This window comes from Erpetoichthys calabaricus, chromosome 1 (genome assembly GCF_900747795.2).
Source record: "Erpetoichthys calabaricus chromosome 1, fErpCal1.3, whole genome shotgun sequence".
In the NCBI taxonomy this organism is placed as follows: Eukaryota; Metazoa; Chordata; class Cladistia; order Polypteriformes; family Polypteridae; genus Erpetoichthys; species Erpetoichthys calabaricus.
In genome coordinates, this window is record NC_041394.2 from 80,671,861 (window position 1) to 80,696,882 (window position 25,022).

At 36.3% G+C, this 25,022-nt stretch overlaps 1 protein-coding gene and 1 long non-coding RNA gene across 2 annotated transcripts in view; both read left to right on the forward strand.

The window, feature by feature from the left end:
- The window catches only part of atl3 (atlastin 3), an 83,457-nt gene extending 62,596 nt beyond the window's left edge, over positions 1-20,861 (forward strand). The window contains exons 12-13 of the mRNA XM_028802764.2: positions 7,106-7,537; positions 19,782-20,861. Of these exons, the coding sequence (XP_028658597.1) occupies positions 7,106-7,537; positions 19,782-19,862 (513 nt within the window). The 3' untranslated portion in view covers positions 19,863-20,861. The remainder of the gene's footprint in view (positions 1-7,105; positions 7,538-19,781) is intronic.
- The window catches only part of LOC127529374 (uncharacterized), a 262,990-nt gene that overhangs the window by 73,017 nt on the left and 164,951 nt on the right, over positions 1-25,022 (forward strand). The window lies entirely within an intron of this gene.

The window sequence follows — 25,022 nt, forward strand, 5'->3', positions numbered from 1 at the left end:
CTTATATATGGACCTTGCTAAGAGGCTAAGATTCTAATTGTATGCTGTTGTACGGAGATTGTATGGAAATAAATTGCTTTTCTTTAAACTTTAAGTGTTACATTTTTTAAAGTTTTCAGTTTTGGAAAGAAAGCTACAGTAACTTTGTATAATAGTATTTGTTACAGTGCGGTCCTGCTGACGCACATATGGCAGTTGAAGCGGCCCACCAATGGTAGTGAGTTTGACATGCCTGGTCTAAAGTTCCACCTAATTGTAGTGAAAGACCGATCAACACGTAAATGAAACATTTCATGGACATTATTGCTACTGAAGAATGTTGTGCCAATTTCTAAATACTTGTACAAGAATTCACATACTTTGAACTCTGAAAGTTTAAATAGTGTGTTCACTGTTGACAAGAAATACACTTGATTGTATGGTATTACTGTACTTTAAGCAGATTGTGTTTGTATACAGGAATTATGTTATAGCGAATACCAAAATAATGAGATTTTCAGAGAAACAAATATTTTTGTTGGTCCAGACAAACGTTAATACAACATCATATTTAACAAATTTTGTATATAGTACAGTATACGTAATTTCCCCATATTTGTTATAATTAAATATTTTTATGGTCTCATGAATTTTATTACAATGGGATTCCACCTATATTATGTATATTATTTTGACTTGAACAGTCCACAATTGTATGAGCTGTTAAAGCAGCAATCCATGCAATTGCCAGTTCTTAGTTAAACACATTTCTGCAGCCACTGTAACTAAGACAAATCACCACAACACATTTGGTGCAATTTCCAATGGGATTAATCCTCATTTTGGGAAAATGACACTCCATGACATTTTAAATGGTTTACAGTTTTAACTTGTCACATATGAGTTTTAAACTAATTGCCCAACAGTTGTGTCTTGCACTTGGACTGTGGAAAATAATTTTAATGCTGTATCCATTCACAGACCCAAAATCTAAAAAAAAAATACATAACTGATTGAAATTAAAGTAGTGTTTTTAAATTTTTTAGCATTCAGTAGGATGCAGTAATAAAATGCGAAATTAGAAATTTAAGCCTCTTGTGTAACAATTTACAGAATAAACAATAACATAAGTTGCAGTGACTTGCCTGTTTGGTGTCTAAAAAAGAGAAAAAGATGATTCAAAATCCATCCATAATCATTTAATTAATGAGAGCCCCATTATTTCAAAATACAATTGTAAAGGAAGTTTTTTTTTCCCAGTCAAAACATATTTATACTTGACTAAGTCCAATTAGGCTAATTGGGATTTCCTAGAAACCCTATAATTAACTACAGTGTAGCCTCAAAGGACATCCTGTTATTCTGAACAGATATTTTGGATGTTTTATTCATTCACACTTCATACTGAATTTTATACAAAATCATCTATTTTTAATTTGAGGACTTGCAATAAAAGATTTTTTAATGTGTACTTTCAACTGGGGGTGGAAGGAAATAAACAGAAGTCAAATCTTTGCAGGGCAAGTCATTTAATATTGTAAAACAAGAGACAATCCGTGTATGTTGAAGAGATTAACAAAAATCATTTTTTTTAACTTAAGTAGAGGTTTACTTCAAATTCATATTTTATTTTATACTTTCTCCTAGTCTTTTTAGAAGAACAAAGTGTGTGGGATGCCATATGTTATGAGTGTTTGCCACTTTAACTTCTGTAGTGGTTTTTGTTCTGCTACTATGTTCACAGAGGCATGCAGACAGAGATGATGTGGCTAATAAAGCTAGACAGAAAAATCAAATGTTTTTCTTAACCATCAATTATTTTTAAAATGTATGCATAATTTGATTATATAATTTATGCATGATGTGGCTCTTATAATGGTTAACACTGCTATCTTACAGCTTCAGGAAACTGGATTAAAATGCAGACCTAGTCACTTTTTTGTGTAGGTTCTCTTTGGTGATTGTAATTTTTCTTCCATATCTCAAATATGTGCTGGTGAGGATAATTGATGACTGTGTGAGGTGGTGGGTTGTTTTCAGGAGAATGCAACCCTTTCATTTAAGGTAGGTGTAGGATCTCTGAAAACATGAATTGGAAAAATTAGGTTTAAAAAACTGGACAAACAAACACCCCAGCTAATCTGGAAGGTTTGGATTCTGTAATCAGAGTGACTGATTAACCAAATATCCCATATTTACTCCATAGCATAAAACTGAAACTTTGTCATCTCACAGTACCCTGCTAACAGCATAACCTATTGTGGGGAAAGAAAAAATTAAATACTGCATATTGTACTGGAATAAATGGACTCCTGTGTTTGATTTTCCCCCCAACCGTTAATGTTTTTTTTTTTTTTTTTTTTTTTTTGCAGTAGTTTGTTAGTGGTTTTAAAGCTGTTTTTGATTAAGTGTTGAGTTTCTGTTTGTTTACAGGTAATAATTCTACAGAGTGTAATCCCATATTTTATTTTTAATGATTTTAGACCGGGCCTTTTAGATATTTTTTTAATAACACTGAAGTATGTATAAACTGGGGTCTTAACTCTGTTTTATATTATTTTCACAAGATAAAGCTGTTTTCATGTTCCAAATAAGTCAAGTATAAATATGTTTTGACTGGGGGAAAAAAAACTTCCTTTACAATTGTATTTTGAAATAATGGGGCTCTCAAATTTTAAGGATAAATTAAAAATGTATGCAAGGCTAACACAGTATCTACCACTCTGACTTTTATTCCCTCCTATTTATGTGATGTGATAAACAACTGTATAATGGGGTACAAACCTTTTCTTCTTGGGTGCTCAAATTTTCATTATTCAAAAGTAATCTTTTTTTTTTTTTTTTTTTTATTTATTTATTTATATAAAAGTGTGTCAACCCAAATTAACACCTGGGGATATCTCAAAAATAAACTTTTAAAAATAATAAGATGTTCTTGAGGAAAATGCATTCCTTCCCTGTGAATCTTTCAAATCAAAAAACAATTATTCATATTTTAAGGCCTCAAGTGTGCTGTTGCATTTGTGATTAATGTCCAGTGATGATGCAGAGTATAGTGGAATAAAGGTGTTTATAACAATATGTATAATAAATAAGAAAACATGCTTCTAGTACAGTGCACAGGATAACTCAATGCAAGATAAAAATAATTTAAAACCTTGTTAGAGAAAATGGTAAATCTATTTACTAACTAAAAACATGGTTTGAAGGGAGGTCAGTCATGAGTTCTGTTTTATAAAAGCTTCATAGCTGTGATAGATTAACTTAATTTTGAGAGCAGTTCAAATATTTGCCCTTTAGAACACTCTGCACATCTACATTATTTATAAAAATGTGAAATATCATACAGTTTAACAGTTGAAAAGATTGCTCAGTAACACTTTAGGTATCCACAAATAATGTTACATTATATAAAAATATTTGCACTGATAGGCCAGAAAGCTTAACGTTTATCATCGGTAAATTAAAGAAAGCAAATATTAACAGAAAGATTGAGTAACTCATGGCCAGAATCAGATATAGCAGTAATTAATTCTCTGGGGTTTAGATCGGGGAGATTGTTTTTCAATGGTGTACTGGACTAGTTTGAGGAAAAAAACAAAAGCATATAATATTATTTGTCTTAAATTTTTTTTAGAGAGGATTGTGATGAAATTAAAAGAAGGTGTAATCAAGTACAAACCCATTCACTAAATGTGCAAATTTATTTATGAATACATTTTTAGGGTTCTGCTCCACAATGTCTTTCAGAATGTGCATTTCTTTCTTTTGTTTGCAGCATTCTCTACAAAAATTGAGAAGTAATGTTGACATGAAGCATAAGTTTCAATGCCAAAATAAAGTTGTCCTTAATTTGGAATTATTTAGTTGTCAATAGCAACAATGTTGGTGAAAAAAAGTATACTATGTAAAAAATGGTTCTATTGTACTATATCCATACAGAATACAGTATGTGCAGTTGGTAAGACAAAGTAAATATTTCACTGTAGTGCTGTTAACTGAAATTAAAAATCACAGTTATACTGTCAAAGATCATAATCAATTATTAATTCTGAATTAAGTGATGTTGTAAGTGGTGTCCCTCATGAATCAATGCTAGGGCCACAGCTCTTTTAAATAATACAAAAATGATCTTGATAAGAATATAAATAATATCAAATTAGGTGGAATGGCTGATAATCTTAAAACTCCTGATTCATTACATATGGACCCAAACAAGATTCAGATGAGTAAATGTGTGGCAAATACAGTTTAAAACAAGTAAATATAAAGTCTTACACATAGCAATTAAAAATTAAGGATTTGCACACAATGTGTGGTTTGAAACTTGAAAGTAAGATTTATAAGAAAGTCAAAAGTGTCATAGTGGGTTCTTCTCTTTTTAAACACAGACAGCATATAGAGATGGTTAAGAAGACTAATAGGATGTTAGGTTATATAGCGTCAGTAGTCCACAGCCTGTATTTCAACACCTTATTTTGTCTTCTTTAAGTAATGGCTTTCTTACTGCCACTTGCCCAGTCAAACCTGCAGCACAAACTCTCCTTGTTACAGTAGATAGTGAGACTTGCTCTTTTTGACCACTGTTAAGCTGAGATTGAAACTGTGAGGGGTCTGTCACTCAAGGTGGTGCTAACCTAAACTTTAAATTTAAACCTGTGTCAGTTTAATGCTTACCTTTTCACCATTATAAGTCATTCATTGCGTTTCAACCGATTAACTCTAAGGTGTTCTAAAAAAGTTTGATCAGTAGTTTGTGTGTGTGTGTGTGTGTGTGTGTATATATATATATATATATATATATATATATATATATATATATATATATATATATATATATATATATATATATATATATACTTATGAGGCCTCATTTAGAGTACTGAATATTTTTGATATTCATATTATTGTATAGACATAGGAGCACTAGAGAAAGTCCAGAGAAGAGAGACTATGCCAATTCCTGAACTACAGGGTATGAGCTATGGCAAAATATTAAATAGCTGAAACTTTCCCACTTTAGCAAATGGTGATTAAGATTTGATTATCTAAGTGTTCAAAACTATGAGAAGGGATTAGTGTAGTGGATCTAAACTGCTGTGTTAAAATGAGTTCTTTAACAAGAAAACAGGGACACACCTGGAAACTTCATAAAGATAAATGTCATCATATGTAGTCCTCCAGGTAAATGCAGCCTGAATGACTGCATCAAGTTGGACTCCTACACCAAAGTCCAGATAAGGCCCTGCCTCTTCAGACTCAAAGCACAATTGAAACAGAAGGAAGTCAGGATTTTAGAATAACCAACAATGAATAAAACTAAAACAGTGGCAAGTCATTGATGCAGTCTGACACAATACGTATTAAAATTACTGTAATAGTTCAAAGTAACTGTTCAAGAACATTTTCCGAATATAAATGATATAACCGCGATTATCAGAGGAGTCTGTGCAGAGGGTACAGACCTATAAATACCTGGGAGTGCAGCTGGATGATAAATTGGACTGGACTGCCAATACTGATGCTCTGTGCAAGAGAGGACAGAGCCGGTTATACTTCCTTAGAAGACTGGCGTCCTTCAACATCTGCAATAAGATGCTTCTTATCAGATGGTTGTGGCGAGTGCCCTCTTCTACGCGGTGGTGTGCTGGGGAGGCAGCATTAAGAAGAAGGACGCCTCACGCCTGGACAAACTGGTGAGGAAGGCAGGCTTTTTTGTAGGCATGGAGCTGAACAGTTTGACATCCGTGGCAGAGCAACGGGCGCTGAGATGGCTCCTGGCAATCATGGAGTATCCACTGCATCCACTAAACAGTGTCATCTCCAGACAGAGGAGCAGCTTCATTGACAGACTTCTGTCACTGTCCTGCTCCACTGACAGACTGAGAAGATCGTTCCTCCCCCAAACTATGCGACTCTTCAATTCCACCCGGGGGGGTAAACGTTAAAATTATACAAAGTTATTGTCTGTTTTTACCTGCATTTTTATTGTTATTTAATTTAATGTTGTTTTTGTATCAGTATGCTGCTGCTGGAGTATGTGAATTTCTCTTGGGATTAATAAAGTATCTATCTATCTATCTCTATCTAACTGTACTAGTTTAAATAGCACAGCACAAGATAGTGACTGGGCAAACATTAGGAATCACTAGGCAGTGTATATACCTGAGAGGATGGTTTGGCATCTTGACTGGGGTTTAGTATGATTGACCTACAAGCCCGGGACATCATAATGGAAGGACCACAGACGTGGATGCCTAACCTGGCAGGGCTGGGCCTCCATTCTTATCAGGAAGGATGGGTAATGGAGGGACTAGGGGAGATGGGTTCTTATGGACAATTCACGCCCTGGCTTGAGAAGTGGTAGTATCCCTCTGTCTGGCTTCCCACTTGGGACACCTGCAGGGTGGCCCGGGCTAGGGGATCCTGTTGGGGTTGTTAAGTGCCATCAGGAGTCACTTAAGAAGGAGAACTTGTAGGTGCTGTGCAGCTTCCATATGACCCAGGAAGTGCTTCCACAGGCTCATGTTTCAGCCCTGGAAACACCCCTGGCTTCAAAAAGAAAGGAGGCACCTCATTCCTCTCGTGGAGTCTGAGTTTGGAGAGAGTTGGATGATACTTGCAAAGGCGGACAGGAAGGAGACCGTCATTTTGCTCTGTTATACAGTGTTGGTCAGATTAAATCCTGCTGAGGTTTTCTAAACAAAATTTTTAATTGAGCTTAGAACTGCCTGTGGTTGAGATATGTCTGGTGATGGTGCTCTGAGGCTCCCCCTGGTGGTCACAACAGCCATAATGCAAAGAACAGAGGAAAAATCTGTGATGGCAATAGTGAACATGGCATTTTACAGAAAAATCTTTCATATTGTTTTCACATTTTTTGCAGAATACACTTGGTACAGAGTAATTATGATTGCCTAAAGGTGTAGATATACTGTAGTTTATGTGGCTTTGTGATTGAGAGAAAAAAAAAACACAAAAATGAAGTTTAGCGGTGAATTGCATGTGTTTAATAAATAAACAAACATGGCATAAATGTTCTTTCATTTCTCCATGTGTTACTTTATAGCAGTGAAATCTGTTCCAGGAGCAAGTGTCTCATTTTGTATCTCTGTTCCTCTTACAGACCTGTGGAGGAGACCGGCCCTATGTGTCTCCTCAGATTCTAGAGGAAAAACACCACCAATTTATGCAGCAGTCTCTGGAAAATTTCAGGAAAATTAAGAAGATGGGAGGCAAAGAGTTCAGCCAGCGTTACCAAGACCAGCTTGAACAGGAGCTGGATAGTCTGTTCGCCAACTTCATGAAACACAATGAGGGAAAAAACATATTCAGCACCTTCCGAACACCAGCAATTCTGTTTGTGCTCATCATAGCCCTCTACCTGCTTTCTGGCATATCTGGCTTTGTGGGGCTGTCGCTGGTGGCTCAGCTGTGCAATTGCATCATTGGGCTTGTCCTCATTGCTCTGTTTTCTTGGGCTTACATCCGCTACTCTGGACAGTACCGGGACCTTGGAGCAGTCATTGACAATGGAGCTGGAATGGTACTTGATCAGGTCTGTAAGAAGCAGAATTATTTGCTTATTTTAAGTATACAATTTTTCAATTAATAGAAATACCGCATAATACGTATTTTGGATTGATAGATAAAAACAAGTTTGACAGTGAAGTTGATTTGGAAAGGCACAAAAAATGTTAACATTTGTCAGTAGCATATTTAAAAGGCACACATGAATTAACTACTGAAACATTTCCAAAACTTTTAAAATAGTCACAAATTGTGACTTTTCTGTCTGCTTAAAGTGATGCAGGACTAGGTATTCTTAAATTAATAGCTTTATTTTCTTTTTTTAGAGAATATGAATAAGAGTATGATATTTTAAAAAGGAACATATACATATATTTTAACAAAAAACAACCCATCACCTCAACCTAATAAATTAGTTCTTATTCAACTGAAGTGTCCAAGGTAATGTCACCTGACTGTCACCTAGGTGCTGCTTTAATCTACCTTTCTTATTGGTTAGTTCTATGCATATGAGGTTCTCCATGCCAACATAAATTATGAAGAAAGGGGCCAGTTAACTGTGCTTTATTTAGTAGAACCAGTTTGGTTTATTTATCTGCAGAAACTAAATTTGAAAAATCATCATCATAATTAACAAAGTGTTAGATTATACATGAAATGTACTTTGAAAACAAGAACATTTTTCAAGTGATAGTGCTCACTTCCTTGAACAGTTTTGATGTTCGTTTATTTATTGATGAGACTGGGTTTTCTTTCCCCAAACATCATTTCTCTCCTTATTCAAATGTCTTCATTTTTTAGAATTTAATGAGAAAGTCAGAGGTTAAGGTAAAATTTTCAGCTTAATTCTAGCCATATCCATCATAATTACTTGGCACAAGTCCTGAAATATTAAATATAGACATGTTTTATATTGATATACATTTCTTTTTTCTAACAAATTATTTTTTTCTTGACATGCACGCTGACATTTAAATCCTGAGTGGTATGTAGTTTAAAATCCAGATGTTATACTTTTAAAATGATCCTCTTGTAGTAAACAAAAGTGGGCATTTGCTACCAGCATATAGGATGTTGTGATGGGGACAGTACCACATAAAGTGTTGTATTTAAGACCACCTTTTTGGCTTTTATTTTTCAAAAATTTTGTGTTTTTTGGGCTCACATTATTAGTTGATTCGGTCTTATAACAGTTACGTAAATTGATCTCATTTTCACATGATTAACAGTGGTTAAATTCCAACTAATCCAAATATGTATGCATTTTAAATGACAGATTAATTGTATTTATCTTAACTTTTATTTAGTTTTATTAAAGTGCAGTATAGTCTAATGTCCTCATTATCAGGTTGATAAGGATAGGGAGAGATTTGGAAAATTTGACTAGGACAAGGCATTTTTTAGATCTTTGTAAATATTATACGGTGGCAGGAGTGGAATTTTAAATTTTTTACGCTGTCTAATTTTTCTTGCTTTTTATACAAAGGGGACCACCACATTGATCCTGAATCCATTTATTTGTTATAATATGTGGTAAGCAGAATTGAATCTTTCACTTGAGGTGTGTGCTCTTAGTAATGCATCTTCTAGCATAACCCAGTTTTTGGATTTACAGTCTGGTTTTATAAAGATCTGTGTTAACATTTTATTTTCACTTTTTAAAGTAACCCCTTTTTGCCAGTTAGCAGATGTACACTAACAGTAACACTGATTCACATGCGAGTTGTGTGCCACCCCACCCTCATGCGTATGATGTGAAACCTCAAATGTATTGGATTACATTGACAATCACACAGGAACATTATATCTGTATTAAACACTAAAGTATTCTGATGATACTTAATGAGTCTTTTTCTTTAATTTTTTTTCCTATTTAAAGGAAAGGAGTTGGAATTCTTCTTTTTAAATTATTCTATGTAAGACCATAGTTTAAATGTTAAACTGTGAGGTGAGAAATACATGAGTAAATTAATTCTGAAACATAATAAAGAGTACTCCACCCAAAAATGGCATTTTTTATGTTACTTGGCCCATGTACTTTGCAGTGGTGGCCAAGAAAAATTTTTACTCACATGCTTTTGCAGAGAAATTCCGTATTGAAAATTCAAACTGAACAGAAACCTTCACTGACCAGTTCTGGACAATAACAAACTATATAAAACGTGTCCATGGACATAAAATTGTCATGCAACTCAAGTTGCATAATCAATATGTGCATTATCCATTTGAATTGTCAAAATGTGCACATTTTTTGCTAAATTATTATTACCAGTTACTTCCTGAAAACTCCACATTGAATATCAACAGGAAAGACACAATTCTCTCAATACTGTACGTTTGAATTAAAGATCCACCCTTCTCCCTCATTCACTGGTCAAGAATCTTGTCTTGAATTCTAACGCACAGATAGCATTTTGATGAAGATGTTTTATTAAAGTTATCTTGGGTGTATTTGTTTGCTCCTGTCCTGTATGGATGCACATGTTTCAGCAACAAGGCAAGCTAATCAAATGTAAAGTGCTTAGCTTTGTTTATATCCTATCCAGAAGCAAAACTTTATGCATACAACATTTGATAGTAAAAACTGAGAAGTTTATTTACAGTCATATGAAAAAGTTTGGGAACCCCTCCTAATTCTTTGGATTTTTGTTTATCATTGGCTGAGCTTTCAAAGTAGCAACTTCCTTTTAGTATACAGTATGACATGCCTTATGGAAACAGTAGCATTTCAGCAGTGACATTGTTTATTGGATTAACAGAAAATATGCAATATGCATTATAACAAAATTAGACAGGTGCATACATTTGGGCACCCCAACAGAAATATTACATCAATACTTAGTTGAGCCTCCTTTTGCAAATATAACAGCCTCTAGACGCCTCCTATAGCCTTTGATGAGTGTCTGGATTCTGGATGGAGGTATTTTTGACCATTCTTCCATACAAAATCTCTCGAGTTCAGTTAAATTTGATGGCTGCCGAGCATGGACAGTCTGCTTCAAATCATCCCATAGATTTTCGATGATATTCAAGTCAGGGGACTGTGACGGCCATTCTAGAACATTGTACTTCTCCCTCTGCATGAATGCCTTTGTAACAAGTTCCCCAGTCCCTGAACTAGCCACACAGCCCCACAGCATGATGGAACTTCCACCAAATTTGACAGTAGGTAGCAGGTGTTTTTTGTTGTGACCAAATAACTACATTTTTGTCTCATCAGTCCAAAGCACTTTGTTCCAAAATGAATCTTGTCTAAATGAGCATTTGCATACAACAAGCGACTCTGTTTGTGGCGTGAATGCAGAAAGGGCTTCTTTCTCATCACCTGCCATACAGATGTTCTTTGTGCAAATTGCGCTGAATTGTAGAACGATGTACAGATACACCAGCTGCAGCAAGATGTTCTTGCAGGTCTTTGGAGGTGATCTGTGGGTTGTCTGTAACCATTCTCACAATCCTGCGCATATGCCACTCCTGTATTTTTCTTGTCCTGCCAGACCTGGGTTTAACAGCAACTGTGCCTGTGGCCTTCCATTTCCTGATTTACATTCCTTATAGTTGAAACTGACAGTTTAAACCTCTGAGATAACTTTTTGTAGCCTTCCCCTAAACCATGATACTGAACAATCTTTGTTTTCACATCTTTTGAGAGTTGCTTTGAGGATCCCATGCTGTCACTCTTCAGAGGAGAGTCAAAGGGAAGCACAACTTGCAATTGACCACCTTAAATACCTTTTCTCATGATTGGACACACCTGTCTATGAAGTTCAAGGCTTAATGAGTTAATCCAACCAACTTGGTGTTGAAAATAATCAGTACTGAGCAGTTACATGCATTCAAATCAGCAAAATGACAAGGGTACCCAAATTTTTCACATTTGATTTAATTTCATACAACTAAATACTGTTTCACTAAAAATCTTTGTTCGGAAAACACCCCAGTACTCCGATGTTCCTAGGAAATGAAAGACATTCCACTGTTATCTTTTTTGTTGAAAGTAGAGTAAATTATTATGCAGGCTGAGAGGGGTTCCCAAATTTTTTCATATGACTGTATGTGTTAGAGACCACATCATTTAAGTTTGAAGCTTTTCTTGCTTTGAATGGTTTAAAACAATGCTAGCGTAATCCCAGCTACTGTGTGGCATTACCAGTAAGAATGAAATACACAATCTGAAGGGATTGTTCAGAAGTAGTGATTTTTAGCATAGATGCAGAGAATCAATTTGTACTGTAGTATGCATCATTTGATGTTGTCAGTTTGTGATTTTTGAATCTTGTACTCACAGGTGATCTTCTTTTTTTAAGTTTTAAATACAATTAATATTATTGGAATAATAATGAAGGCATAGTTTACTATTACACAATAAAATAAAAGGTGTTTTAGTTGATATCACTTTGCTAAGACATGATATTATGCATCTAAACATATAAACTGGATTCAATAATACAATTGAACCTCTCCCTTTTTTTCTTCATCTGTAAATGGCGATACCAAAAAAGAACATGGAATTAAATGCTCTTGAATGTTCAAAAAATGTCAGAAAGCTGGAAACAGGTATTGCACACTTGGAGAGTTGTCACACCAAGTCTGGTGGAATAGATCCATTTAACTTCAGGCTAAGCTGTTTGATGGGCACAGGCTGCATTAAACCATGCTCTGCTTTTTTATTTGTGAGCCTTGTGTGGGAAGACGATTCTGTTGAAATTAATTCTGAGAAAGATAACCTACAGTACCAATATGTTTTAACTTGCCAAGCCCAAAAAATATGATGAGACTGTAATGCTCCAAAAATTGGTGAATTACAGTTATCTGCAGATAAGAATTAATAGCTGTTCCTATAAAACATGGCTCTGAGGCTAAGGATCTACGCTGGTATGTGGAAGTTTTCCGATTTGAATCCCCATTACTGTCAAAAGAGATCCTACTCTGCTGGGCCCTTGAGCAAGGCCCTTAACCTGCAATTGCTCCAGGGGTGCACAATGGCTGACCCTGCACCCTGACCCCAAGTGGTATATGAAAAATAACAAACTTCTAATATAAGAAACTGTAAGGTGAAATAAAGAACAAAAAAAAACAGTACAATTTAATTTTTCAATATATTTTATTGATGAATGTTATTTCAAGGATTTTCCTGTCTGTTTATAAAACTGTATAATTTAAATAAACATACTAAAAGAGATCTGCTTTTACTGGTAGCCCTCTAATGGATATAAATTGTGACATATGGGATGGCGAGCACTGTTCCATTGTTTTCTAGACTGGGTATGGTTTCAAAGAAAACACATTATCTAACAATCTGTGGTCCGGTAGAGGCAGGATCATCTGCCTTGAGGCGCAGCTTTCATATGTCACAGTAATAAATGTCATTAAAGGTGTCTCATTGATGGCTACAAGACTTTTGTGTTTCTGCTCAGTCTCAAACATGGTGTATCTGTCCTCTCTAGTGAGACAGCTCTAAGAAGATGCCTTTTTTTATTGAATCTGAAAAGACTATCACCGTTGGATTTTATAGAAGATTACCAAACTCTTCTTTTGTGTTTTATTTGTTGCTGAAAGACTTTAAATTTCTTAAAAAGTACTGTTCATTAGTTTCATTTGTGCAACTCAGAACCCAAAAAGCAACTTGTATTTCCACCTCAATAAAAGGATGTGTCAGTGTGTCCTTCCTCTTGCCATGGCTCTTTCTTTCCAAAAGATGGCACATTACAAACATTTTTAGGAATAAAATGAATTGCATTTGTCATTCTAATAGATTGTGCATCATAAGCATTAGGACTTCTTTTATGAATCCCATACCAAATTACCTAAAATGGACAAATTCATTGCATTTCTCATGCCAGCAGGTGGCGCACCACAAACATTTGTATAATGCATTTTATTACTACAAATGTTTGTGATGCTTCATCTGTTGGAATGACAAATGCAATGCATTTTATTAGTATTTGCATTACAAAATACATTCCAGGACACAGGTAGCACAGCTTATATATAAATACACACACACACACACACACACACAGGTACTCATTAAGTATTGGGAACCAAATAACCAAAGTTATTTTAATTAGATCAGCTTGATTTCTGATCTTTGTTCATGTTCTTGATGTTTTTTAGTGTCGAATATAAAGTTATACTTTTTGGCTATGTCTTTATCCTATTAAATGTCTGTGATACAAATAATATAAATATCTAATAAAAATCTTACATGTTGTAACAAAATATGTGATTTGAATGGCTTAGGAAACCAAAGGTAGCATACTGCACAAACCTTTAATTTACTAATTCCCTAGTTTATCATCTATTAAAGATGATCATCTATTAAAGAGTATTTTAGCAAAAAACGCTTCTGTTTTGCACATTGTGAGCAAACGACTATAAAAACTGACATGTGGATTATGCAACACGTGAGCTTCCCCCAAATTAACTTTTTGTCATATCATTTGCCATTTTACAGCAGAGGTTGTCATTGGGCTTGTATTTACCTTAAACTTTATTTTTTACCTTCGTTCTCCAAGAAAATATAACATTAAAAAATTTTCCTCTTTTATCATTACAAAACACATGAGGAAAGTAACATATAAAAATGCATTATTGTTGGTTGGAGTCATCCTTTAAGACAAATAATATATTTTCTAGGTGGCAGTTGTAAACAATGTTTTAATTATCACACTCCCATTAAACTTCAGGTAATGCACAAAAGTGACAAAGAACTGATTAATAAAGTAAATAGTTTCCTGTTACCATGGTAATATTTTTGAATTTCAATATTTAAATGCCACTCCTACAGTTTTCCTTTATCATGCAAAAAATGTACAGCTTAAGGTCAACTGGTAATACTGAATCTGCCCAATCAGAGTAAGTGTGACGTTGTGTGTCAGAGTACCCGGTAATGTATGGGCACTCTTGTCTGTGGTTGAGCTCTGCATTGTGCCCAATGCTTCTGTTACTGGCAGAGGTCACTCTATGACCCTGTGTTAGATAAATGGGCTGGAAAACTTTTGGAGGGGCATTACTCAGGATTGTATTTTATATATGTTACCGGTAACATATACACTTTTGCCCATTGCCTGTGTGTGGGTGATTTTACATTTTGTTCTTTTAACAGTGTTGCTTTAGTATGTACGTATATGTGAGGATATGTGTATTTTTACAGTTTTTGCAACTTTTGCTGGAATTTCCTATTCTTCATTAAAGGTTTTGTAAATTTGAAAAAGTGGTTAATCACCAAAATGAATACAGTACTGAGCAAAAATCTGTTGATGTGTCCTTCCTGTTGACTTTCCAAAAAAAGCCACCAAAGAAAGTGATTTTTAAAGCTAGCTATCTGGGCAGTAAGTATTTATTTGCTCATGAAAACACTATATGACATTAGAATAAATACCAAAAATTATGAACACAATACAAATAAACAAGATTTATCATGTTTTCTGACAGTTTGTTATTTGACTATTGCCTTGTCTTTTAGCAATGGCTACAATGGTTCTCCATGAGGTACAGTTAGGTCCATAAATATTTGGACAGAGACAACTTTTTTATAATTTTGGTTCTGTACATTACCACAATGAATTTTAAATGAAACAACTCAGATGCAGTTGAAGTGCAGACTTTCAGCTTTAATTCAGTGAGGTGAACAAAACGATTGCATAAAAATGTGAGGCAACTAAAGCAATTTTTTTAACACAATCCCTTCATTTCAGGGGCTCAAAAGTAATTGGACAATTGACTCAAAGGCTATTTCATGGGCAGGTGTGGGCAAGTCCGTTGTTATGTCCTTATCAATTAAGCAGATAGAAGGCCTGGAGTTGATTTGAGGTGTGGTGCTTGCATGTGGAAGATTTTGCTGTGAACAGACAACATGCGGTCAAAGGAGCTCTCCATGCAGGTGAAAGAAGCCATCCTTAAGCTGCGAAAACAGAAAAAACCATCCGAGAAATTGCTACAATATTACGAGTGGCAAAATCTACAGTTTGGTACATCCTGAGAAAGTAAAGCAAGCACTGGTGAACTCAGCAACGCAAAAGACCTGGACGTCCACGGAAGACAACAGTGGTCGATGATCACAGAATCATTTCCATGGTGAAGAGAAACCCCTTCACAACAGCCAACCAAGTGGACAACACTCTCCAGGGGGTAGGCGTATCGATATCCAAGTCTACCATAAAGAGAAGACTGCATGAAAGTAAATACAGAGGGTGCACTGCAAGGTGCAAGCCACTCATAAGCCTCAAGGATAGAAAGACTAGATTGGACTTTGCTAAAGAACATCTGAAAAAGCCAGCACAGTTCTGGAAAAACATTCTTTGGACAGATAAAACCAAGATCAACCTCTACCAGAATGATGGCAAGAAAAAAAGTATGGAGAAGGTGTGGAACAGCTCATTATCCAAAGCATACCACATCATCTGTAAAACACGGTGGAGGTTGTGTGATGGCTTGGGCGTGCATGGCTGCCAGTGGCACTGGGACACTAGTGTTTATTGATGATGTGACACAGGACAGAAGCAGCCAAATGAATTCTGAGGTGTTCAGAGACATACTGTCTGCTCAAATCCAGCTAAATGCAGTCAAATTGATTGGGCAGCGTTTCATGATACAGATGGACAATGACCTAAAACATATAGCCAAGGCAACCCAGGAGTTTATTAAAGCAAAGAAGTGGAAAATTCTTGAATGGCCAAGTCAGTCACCTGATCTTAACCCAATTGAGCATGCATTTCATTTGTTGAAGACTAAACTTAAGACAGAAAGGCCCACAAACAAACAGCAACTGAAAGCCGCTGCAGTAAAGGCCTGGCAGAGCATTAAAAAGGAGGAAACCCAGCATCTGGTGATGTCCGTGAGCTCAAGACTTCAGGCTGTCATTGCCAGCAAAGGGTTTTCAACCAAGTATTAGAAATGAACATTTTATTTCCAGTTATTTAATTTGTCCAATTACTTTTGAGCCCCTGAAATGAAGGGATTGTGTTAAAAAATTGCTTTAGTTGCCTCACATTTTTATGCAATTGTTTTGTTCACCCCACTGAATTAAAGCTGAAAGTCTGCACTTCAACTGTATCTGAGTTGTTTCATTTAAAATTCATTGTGGTAATGTACAGAACCAAAATTATAAAAAAAGTTGTCTCTGTCCAAATATTTATGGACCTAACTGTACCCCAACTATTCTATGGATGTATTAAATTGTACCCCCAGCACACCTGATTCAGATTAATAAGGTGGTCACTAGCCAATCAAGGTGTGCTAGTGGTGCAGTTTAACACACACTGTAAATAGTTGAAGTGAATGACAACCATAACTTCTTGGGTGGCTTGAGGACAGGTTTGAAAATGGCTCGGTAACTCACATTGACAGACACGATAGTCAGAGATGAGCAACACACCAAACCGACCTTTCAAGATGCGATTTTCAAGCTATTATATACAGTAGAAATTTGAAGAAACTGGGCAAGATGACGACAAAACACAGTGGAAGTCCCAAAAAGCTGTCTGCATCTGACAAACAGTACTTAAAGGTCACTTCCTTAAAACGCACACATAAATCCACAAAAAACTTACGCAGCATTTTGCATGAAAGTACATGCTTCAACCATATGAACACATGATAATAGCTAAGAAACAGTTTCTGAGGAGAGGCGGCAAGAAGGGGAGATTACCATGAAGCATGGAATTATGAAGCCAGCCAGTAGGAAAAAGTCTTATGGACCAATGACTCTAACTGTACATTAAACAGACATTTTTAATTCACAAAGGTGCCAAAATGTCAGGAGAGCTAGCGACAAATACATTGACACCTGTCTGCAGTCTTCTGTGAAACATTGTCATGGTCAAGCAGTTCATTTCAGGGTGTGCACGGTGTAGGGGACTTGGTCAAAATCACTGGAATTACGCCTGCTGAGAAATATAAACAGATTCCTTGTTCATGCTGTACCTTTAAGGGAAATGATTTCGTTGGCAAACATTTTATCTTTCAGTACAGTAACAACTCCAGACACACTATAAACACAATTAAAACCTTCTTGTAGCAGAAATCCACATATGAACCACTGTTTTAAACACTTTAAACATAAATGGAACTGTGTGATGATCACTTAGGCAGAGAAAAGAGCAGAAAGCATACAAGAAGAGTTGTGGGAAATAATGCAAGAAGTGTAGAAGAATTTACCACAGGACCAGTGTTTGAAGTAGGGTGGAGCAATTGCAAACACCGTTTCTGCTGCTTTTAACATTTTCATTTCCGTGCTCCCTTACTTCTCATACCATTCCCTTACTGCTTAAACTCTGATTATCCAGTATTGGCCATGTACTTGGCAGTTTTAAGATTACCACCTCCTTTTTCTGTCTGTAAAATCCATGGTGGAGGATATGTCAACCTCTAAATGTCACATTAATTCACAGATTAATGAATTTTAATAACATGGAAGTCTGAGCCGTTCAGATTGGTCAGTTTAATTTTTAGGAGGGGTTAATTGTGTGCTGTGTAGAACTGTTCAGTAGGCATGTAGCAGTGTTGTGTGAGCCTCTACATATAGAGGCCTGCTTCCGTGGTTGAAGAAACAAGGTTGAAAGAAGAAAAGCCCAGCTGCAGTATTGCCACAAACCCCAGAGATCTCTATTCATCATGGTATGGATGCAGAAAATTCTGTAAGTCACAGCAAAGATGTCTGAGGAAGGCAATCGCCCAGAATGCTGGAGAACGTAGATACATGGATAAATAGAACGAACGATAGATAGAAAGAACGAACAAACTTTATCCCCAGGTGGAAATTTGGCTTTTTACAGAAGCTCAAATAGATACACACACACACACACACACTTTGGTCTGAACAACTCCCGGATGACTAAAAAAATAAGAAAAATAAAAAGAAAGAAAAGTTCTGACTTTGCTGCCGTAGTCACAGTGATGCATTATACAGGAGCTGTTTGATTGTTTCAGAAAAAGATATGACTGGCTACTAATCCTTAGCCATAAACTGGGAGGCTGCATATGTAAGTCACTGAATTTGCCTGGCCTATTTACTGTATGAGTTAAGGTTTTAAATCAGTGAAGTTGAATGTATTGCCTTCTGTAGAGGTGGACACAGCTAGTCAGCAAGCATCACTAAGAAAGAAAATAAATATTCATAAAGAATCAAAAAAAGTCTCAGCAATTTTGAAAGAAAACATGAAGACAATGAGTCTAACATGAATGTTTGTGTATTTTTGACAACCTCAAAATCTATATGACCTTTTCAGGTTCAAACATTGCACAGGACTACAGAGTGGTGAACCAAAGTGAATTTCCTCAGTTTTGTACTGTAAGTCCACACAAAGTGCCTACTTATTTTAAAAACAGAAAGTCTTGTTTCCTGTTATTATGTCAGTGTTTTAATTGTGTGTATTCTAGTATTACATTGTTTTTTAATAGAAAATAAAAGCTTACTGCCCAGATAACCAACTTTAAAAATACATTTGTGTGGGTGTCCTTAAGCCTTTGCACATTACTGTATTTGAAAATCACCCTTTTGTATTTTCCAGTCATATCACCATTGAACACAAGACAGGAGTATTTGTGTATTGCAAGGCACACACACACACACACACGGTCACTGAAGTTTACCCAAATTAGCCTAATTGGGACATTTTTGAGATATGAGAGGAAACCAGATTGCCTGGAGTAAATACACGTCTATAGGGGGAGAACGTATAAACCCCCCACTACTCCTCAGGCAGCATCTAGGAGGAGAAATCAAAAGCCGTCCCATGGAGCTGTGAGACAGCACTGGTAGTCAATGACCATTCAAAATTTTTTTTTTCTATTGGCATTCAATTTTTTTTTTTTTTTTAACTGTCCCATAACTATGTAATGTGATTTCAGTGTAAGTCCTACTATTGATGCACTTAAACATCATAGGAACCATAAAGGAACTGTGAGAGAAAAAAAAATTTAATTTGTATTTTAACTAGCTGAAAAGATGTTTACTATAAAGAGACATACAATAATTCTTTCTCCTTAACATATTGTTAGTGGTGTTACACTAGTGTATGCTCTTTCAGTCTTTCCTTTGAGCACCTCTTTTATTCCGACAATAACAGACACCACATTTCAGCTGCTCACATGTCTTAATGTATTCTTTGTGCCTTCCTCTAAAACCCATTCAAGTTCTGCCTTCGTGAACACAAAGGCTGGTAGTGAAAGGCAGATGTCCTGCTTTTTTCTGGGTGAGTTACACACTTCAGATGAATGAAGAGTTGCAGTACTCTCGGGCTAAGTTGCTGTTTCTGTTTTATTCCCAGGTGACATCAAGAATGAACAACACAGCAGCTGCAAGAGTCCTTGCTCCTCTGGGGCCACCAGCCAAGAAAAAAGACAGCTAACTTTTCCTTATTTTATTGTGGATTCATCAACTACACTTCTGAAACTAGCTTTAAATCTTTAAAAAAAAAAAAAAAAATCTAGCAGTGCCTTTTTACTTTCTGGAGATTGGAAAAGCTTTGCTGTCCTGTCAGTAGTTTGTGTCATTTCTTAACAGTGCTGAGGTGTCCGTGACATATAGAGGATTCTTGACTTCATTTCTGCTAAAGTTACACGTCTTAAACTGGCATTCATAAATTTTAGTGCACCATGATCTTCTCTGACTGCTTTTGTTATATTGCTTTTTATTTACTTTTTCAAAAGCAACTGTTTTTATTTCTGGATTTTTTTTTTTACTTTTAATATAAGTTCTGAGTTCCAGTTTCTTTTGTCCTGCCAGTCTGAATTTTATTTTGAATAATCACGCATACAGGCAACATGGCGAAGACCAAAACTATAACCTACTCACAGTCTGAAATGATTTCTTATGTGTTGTACTGTTCTTAATATATATCACCCTCTGTAACAAAAATGTAATAAGTGTATGTTTCTAAAGCCAGTCCACTGAAGAGTCTTAAATCGGGTGGAGAATTGTTTTGGCAACTTGAAGAAAAGTACAGTGGTATGTATAACTTAGTTGAAATTAATCTTCTTCCCCACTGACTTTCTTAGTGGTGTTTGTACAGGAGTATGAATTTGCAGAATGAGGCACTGGAAAATCCCACTCTGCCAAATTTCACATTCCAGCTAAAGGGTGTGGGGTGCACATGAAAAAAATGTCTTGCTCTTGGCTTGAATGACCTACTGTTTTGTGGATTTGTCTACTTGCAGAATCAATTAGAGGCAGTTATTTTTATGAAGCCTCTATGCCTGGGTATACAAGAGAATTTTATTCTTTTTTTTTTTTATCAACGTGCAAGTTATTGTGCTTCGGAAATATACTAGTACTGACGCATAAATCTGAAAAACGTTTAAAATTATGTTATCTGTACAATAAAAATACCCAATTATTTTGAATATTATTATTCATGTGTGTTTCTCTATCTAAAGAATGCCTGACTGTCTTTCCCTTAAACTTGTCACTGTCTGATTTTTCTAGGATTGTTCAGCAGCAGTAAAGCCAGAATGAAAGATGAATTGTGTCTGGCTCCTTAAAGTATGGCCAGTTTGAAATGCTGGCCTCATTCGCTAAAGCAAGTTGTTGCTATGCAGAGAGGAGAGAGGTCCTTGATAGGCTTTACGCAGCACAAGCCTTCCTTCCTCTGTGTTATCTTTCTCGCAGCCTGACCTAGTTTCCATCAGGATGACATTGCCTGTGAAGTACATTCTGTAACACTAGAACCCTCGCTGACACAGCCTTCCCTCAACACTGCTGACTCCAGTTACAGACAAGTTGCCATCTGCGTCTTTATTGTAGGAATAAGGGGAAAAGGAAGGCAACATTTGAGGTATATAATGTGGTTCGGTGCTCAGAGTAAAGAGAATATATGGCAGAAGCTTGGAAGCAGGTTGAATAAGCCTCTCACATAGTATTTATCCATACATAACTGTCACTGGCAGGAACTACTCCAGCTATACAGTTTTGCACTTTAAAATTTGTTTTGAATTAAATGTTAACATTTTCAAGGGGTTCTTCTACTCCTCAATTCCTCATGATTGCCTAATCAGATGGTTCTCCAGCTCTCATTTTCTTTGTGTTCTTCACTTCTCTTTTCACCACTGCTTAGTCAGGCATTTTTTTTTGTTTTAATGAGCCTTAGAAAGTGTTAATGTGTCCAGAAGGCTGGCCTCTTTTAGACCATTTCGATTTATCATTTATGCATCGGGCAACCTGTGCTATTCTCTAGCCTTCTGTGAAATGCTAATTGCTTACAGCCAGTTTGAATGGTTTTTATTTGTAGCCTGCTGCTCTGTGTACACATTGGGTCGGTTCCCTTTCTCTGTCTAAATTATAATAAGTGATGTAAATTACACTTGGCAGGGGTTTTGTCAAGGAGAGGCAGTTAGGCTGCCAACAATGATTTCAAACATTTTTGTGGCATTTAGGTAAAGAAATAATGCATTAATGCAATGATGTGAAGTGTGTTATTGTTATTATTAGCATTTGAGTGTGTTTTTTAAAAGAAATTGTAAAAAGTATACAAAGTACAGTATTTTGTCTCCAATTTTAAGAGTTTCCATGTTTAATGTGGGGTCGCTATGTTGGACCAGCCTCCTCCACTCCTGTCCGATGTAGACTTCCTCGCCTGATACCCGTTCATCCTTTGACTCTCCTTTCACGCGGCCCATCCACTTTCTCTTGGGTTGTCCTCAGCTCCTCCATCCCCACACCTCCATATCCATGATTCTTCTCCCCACATTGCTTGCCACTCTTCTCCTGACAACCCCGTACCACTTTAACCTTCTTTCCTATATTTTCTTTGCGAGATTTTCCCAACTTTAACTGAACCTCTGATTCTCTCAATCTTGATCTTATCCTGCTTTGTTACTCTACACTCCCATCTTAATGTCCTCATTTCTGTAGCACACAGTTTCCTTTCATGGACCTTTTTAAATGCATAGCTTTCTGATCCATGTAACGATGCTGGTCTGACGGTCAGTTTTATACACTTTACCCTTCACTCTTGCACTAATTCTTTGGTTTCATAACACTCCTGAAACCTTTTTCCTATTTTTCCAACTTAATTGTATTCTGTGGTTTATTTCAAGAGCTAGCTCTCCATCCTGTGTTATTGCTCATTTGAGATATTTGAAATGTTGCACTTTCTAAAGCCTTTCTCTCTGAGGGTTAACATTTCCATCTGGTTCTTATCCCTTAAATGCTAAATAGTCTCTGTTATTCCTACTAATATTGAGGCCTGTGTTCTCCGAAGCTCATCTCCACTGCTCCAATTTCTTTTCCACAATATTCTTAGTGATGCCATATTACATGAGTTCATCTGCAGATATCCTAACCATGAGGCTGTCTCCCTAGCAGTAACATCCATAACTAGAGTAAAATGGATGATCCTTGATGTAACCCAACCAAAACTGTAAATCCATCTGTTATTCCTGCACAACATCTCCCTTATGTGTAGAATATCCTTATCTATTCTTGTATACTTTTCAGGTATTCCTTTCTCCCTCATACATCTCCACATTGCTTGCTGATGAACTCTATCGTATGGTAATGGAATAAATACCATGTGCAGCCCTTCTCTTTCTATATATTTCCATAGTCTGTCTCAAGATGAAAATCATGTCTTTTGTGCCTAGCATAAATCCAAACTGTTCTTCTCTGTCTCTCTCTGAAGCCTTTTATCCATTATCTTCTCCCATACTTGCATTGTATGTGGCATCTGCTTTATACCCTTATAATTTCCACAATCCTGGATGTCTGCCTTCACCTGATATAGAGACACAATCGCACTATTTCTCCACGGCCTGACACTTTCCCTTCACTTTGTCGTCAGCTCCCATGACAAATCTATTCCTTCCTTTAGCAGACTGTCCCATCTAATCCAGTTGTCTTCTCATTCTTCATTCTTTCTATTGCCTGTTTCATTTCTTCCCTGCTTATCCCTGTTGTTACACCCTTATTTGGTACCCCATCTTTGAATATTACCTTTGGGTTTTCATCATTCATCCACTTCTCAAAGTATACCTTCCAACTTACCTTAATTTTATCTTTATTACTTGGCACAACTGTCCATTTGCTCTTTATCTGTGTGCTTTAGGCAAGATCTTGTGTTGCTTTGTCTCAAGCCTTCGCTATTCTGAATACCCTTTTCTCACGTTCTGGAGTTTCCAGTTCCCTGAATACCTCATCCAGTGCCTGCGCGTTTGCCACTGCTCTCTTTGTATTCTTATTTATTCTCTTATATTCCACCACCTCTTTTTCCATTCCTGTTTCTGTTTTTTCCCACCTTGTCTTTTATACTGTATTTTTACTGTATATTAACTGGAAACAGAAGACTTACAGGTTAACAGATAATAACTACATATTAAATGAGAACTTATTTTTTTATTTACAGGAGTGCATTCTTGGGGCACACTCATAGTGCTGCACTGCCAGAGCTTCGGTCCTGCTGTTTCAAACATGGCCAGTGCTTTGAAGCCCATCTGTTGCTCTGAAGGTCTGCACGTTTCTTTGAAGTTCTTGGTGTTCAACAGCATCAGGAAGCCACATCTGACCCCTTTGTCTTAACTGTTGTATGTTTTGCATTTTTTCCTTTTAGCACTTGCAGACCAAATAATAGAAATGCCGGTTAGTATTTTGCTTTGGACATAATCATTTTCTAGGGATTATTTTATGAAATACTGAAGACCTCACTGGTGAAATCCTGTTATTGAATGGGCTTCCTGGCTTTTCTGTACTTGATACTTTGTGCTGTTTTTTATGTTGTATTAAAAAACTTTATTTGTTCCTGTAAGCTAGCAGCTTTTGTATCAGTTTCCAGGTTGATTTGTAAGCTTGCAGTCAATAGCTTACTTTCAGCTGATGCTTCAAAATACAGAAAGGAAATTCAAAACTGGCCTCAGCACTTCGCTGTTGCTGCCATTCGTCGGAGTCAGCTTGTTTGTTCTCCCCTACCTGGTACTGTGAACTTTTTGTAGTTTTGTTTTTTAACCGTGTTAATTACTGAGTAGCATCTTTACCCTCAAATCCATCATTGTCACACACTCAGCAGTCAATATTTCCTGAGTTAGCGTTTTTTCAATAGTAGAGATCGTCATCGCATTTGGATCACCCTGGAGGCTCTTAAGAAGTGACCTGTAAAGTGATGTGCAGCGTTACGCCTCACCGGAACATCACTTGAATGGTACTGTAGGTGTTTCAACTTTATTTCTATGTGTCATTTGATTTTTGCATTTGTGTAATGGACATTTTAAACATTCCTTCCCAAATGTATGTTTCTCAGTGTATATACACTAGCATTGAAAAGTTTTCATGTTTTTCATAGAAATTGATGCTTTTCTATCAAGGAACAATGAATGAAAAATATATCCAAGATAATATAGCTATTTCTAAATTAAATGACTGATGTATAATTTGTTATTCATATATAACTGTAAATTCCCATCTGGTGCAGGCATTACTCCATGTCCTAATGGTAAGCTCCCCTTGCTCATCCTTAACTATCCATCCATCCATTATCCAACCCGCTATATCCTAACTACAGGATCAACTAATCATGTTTAAA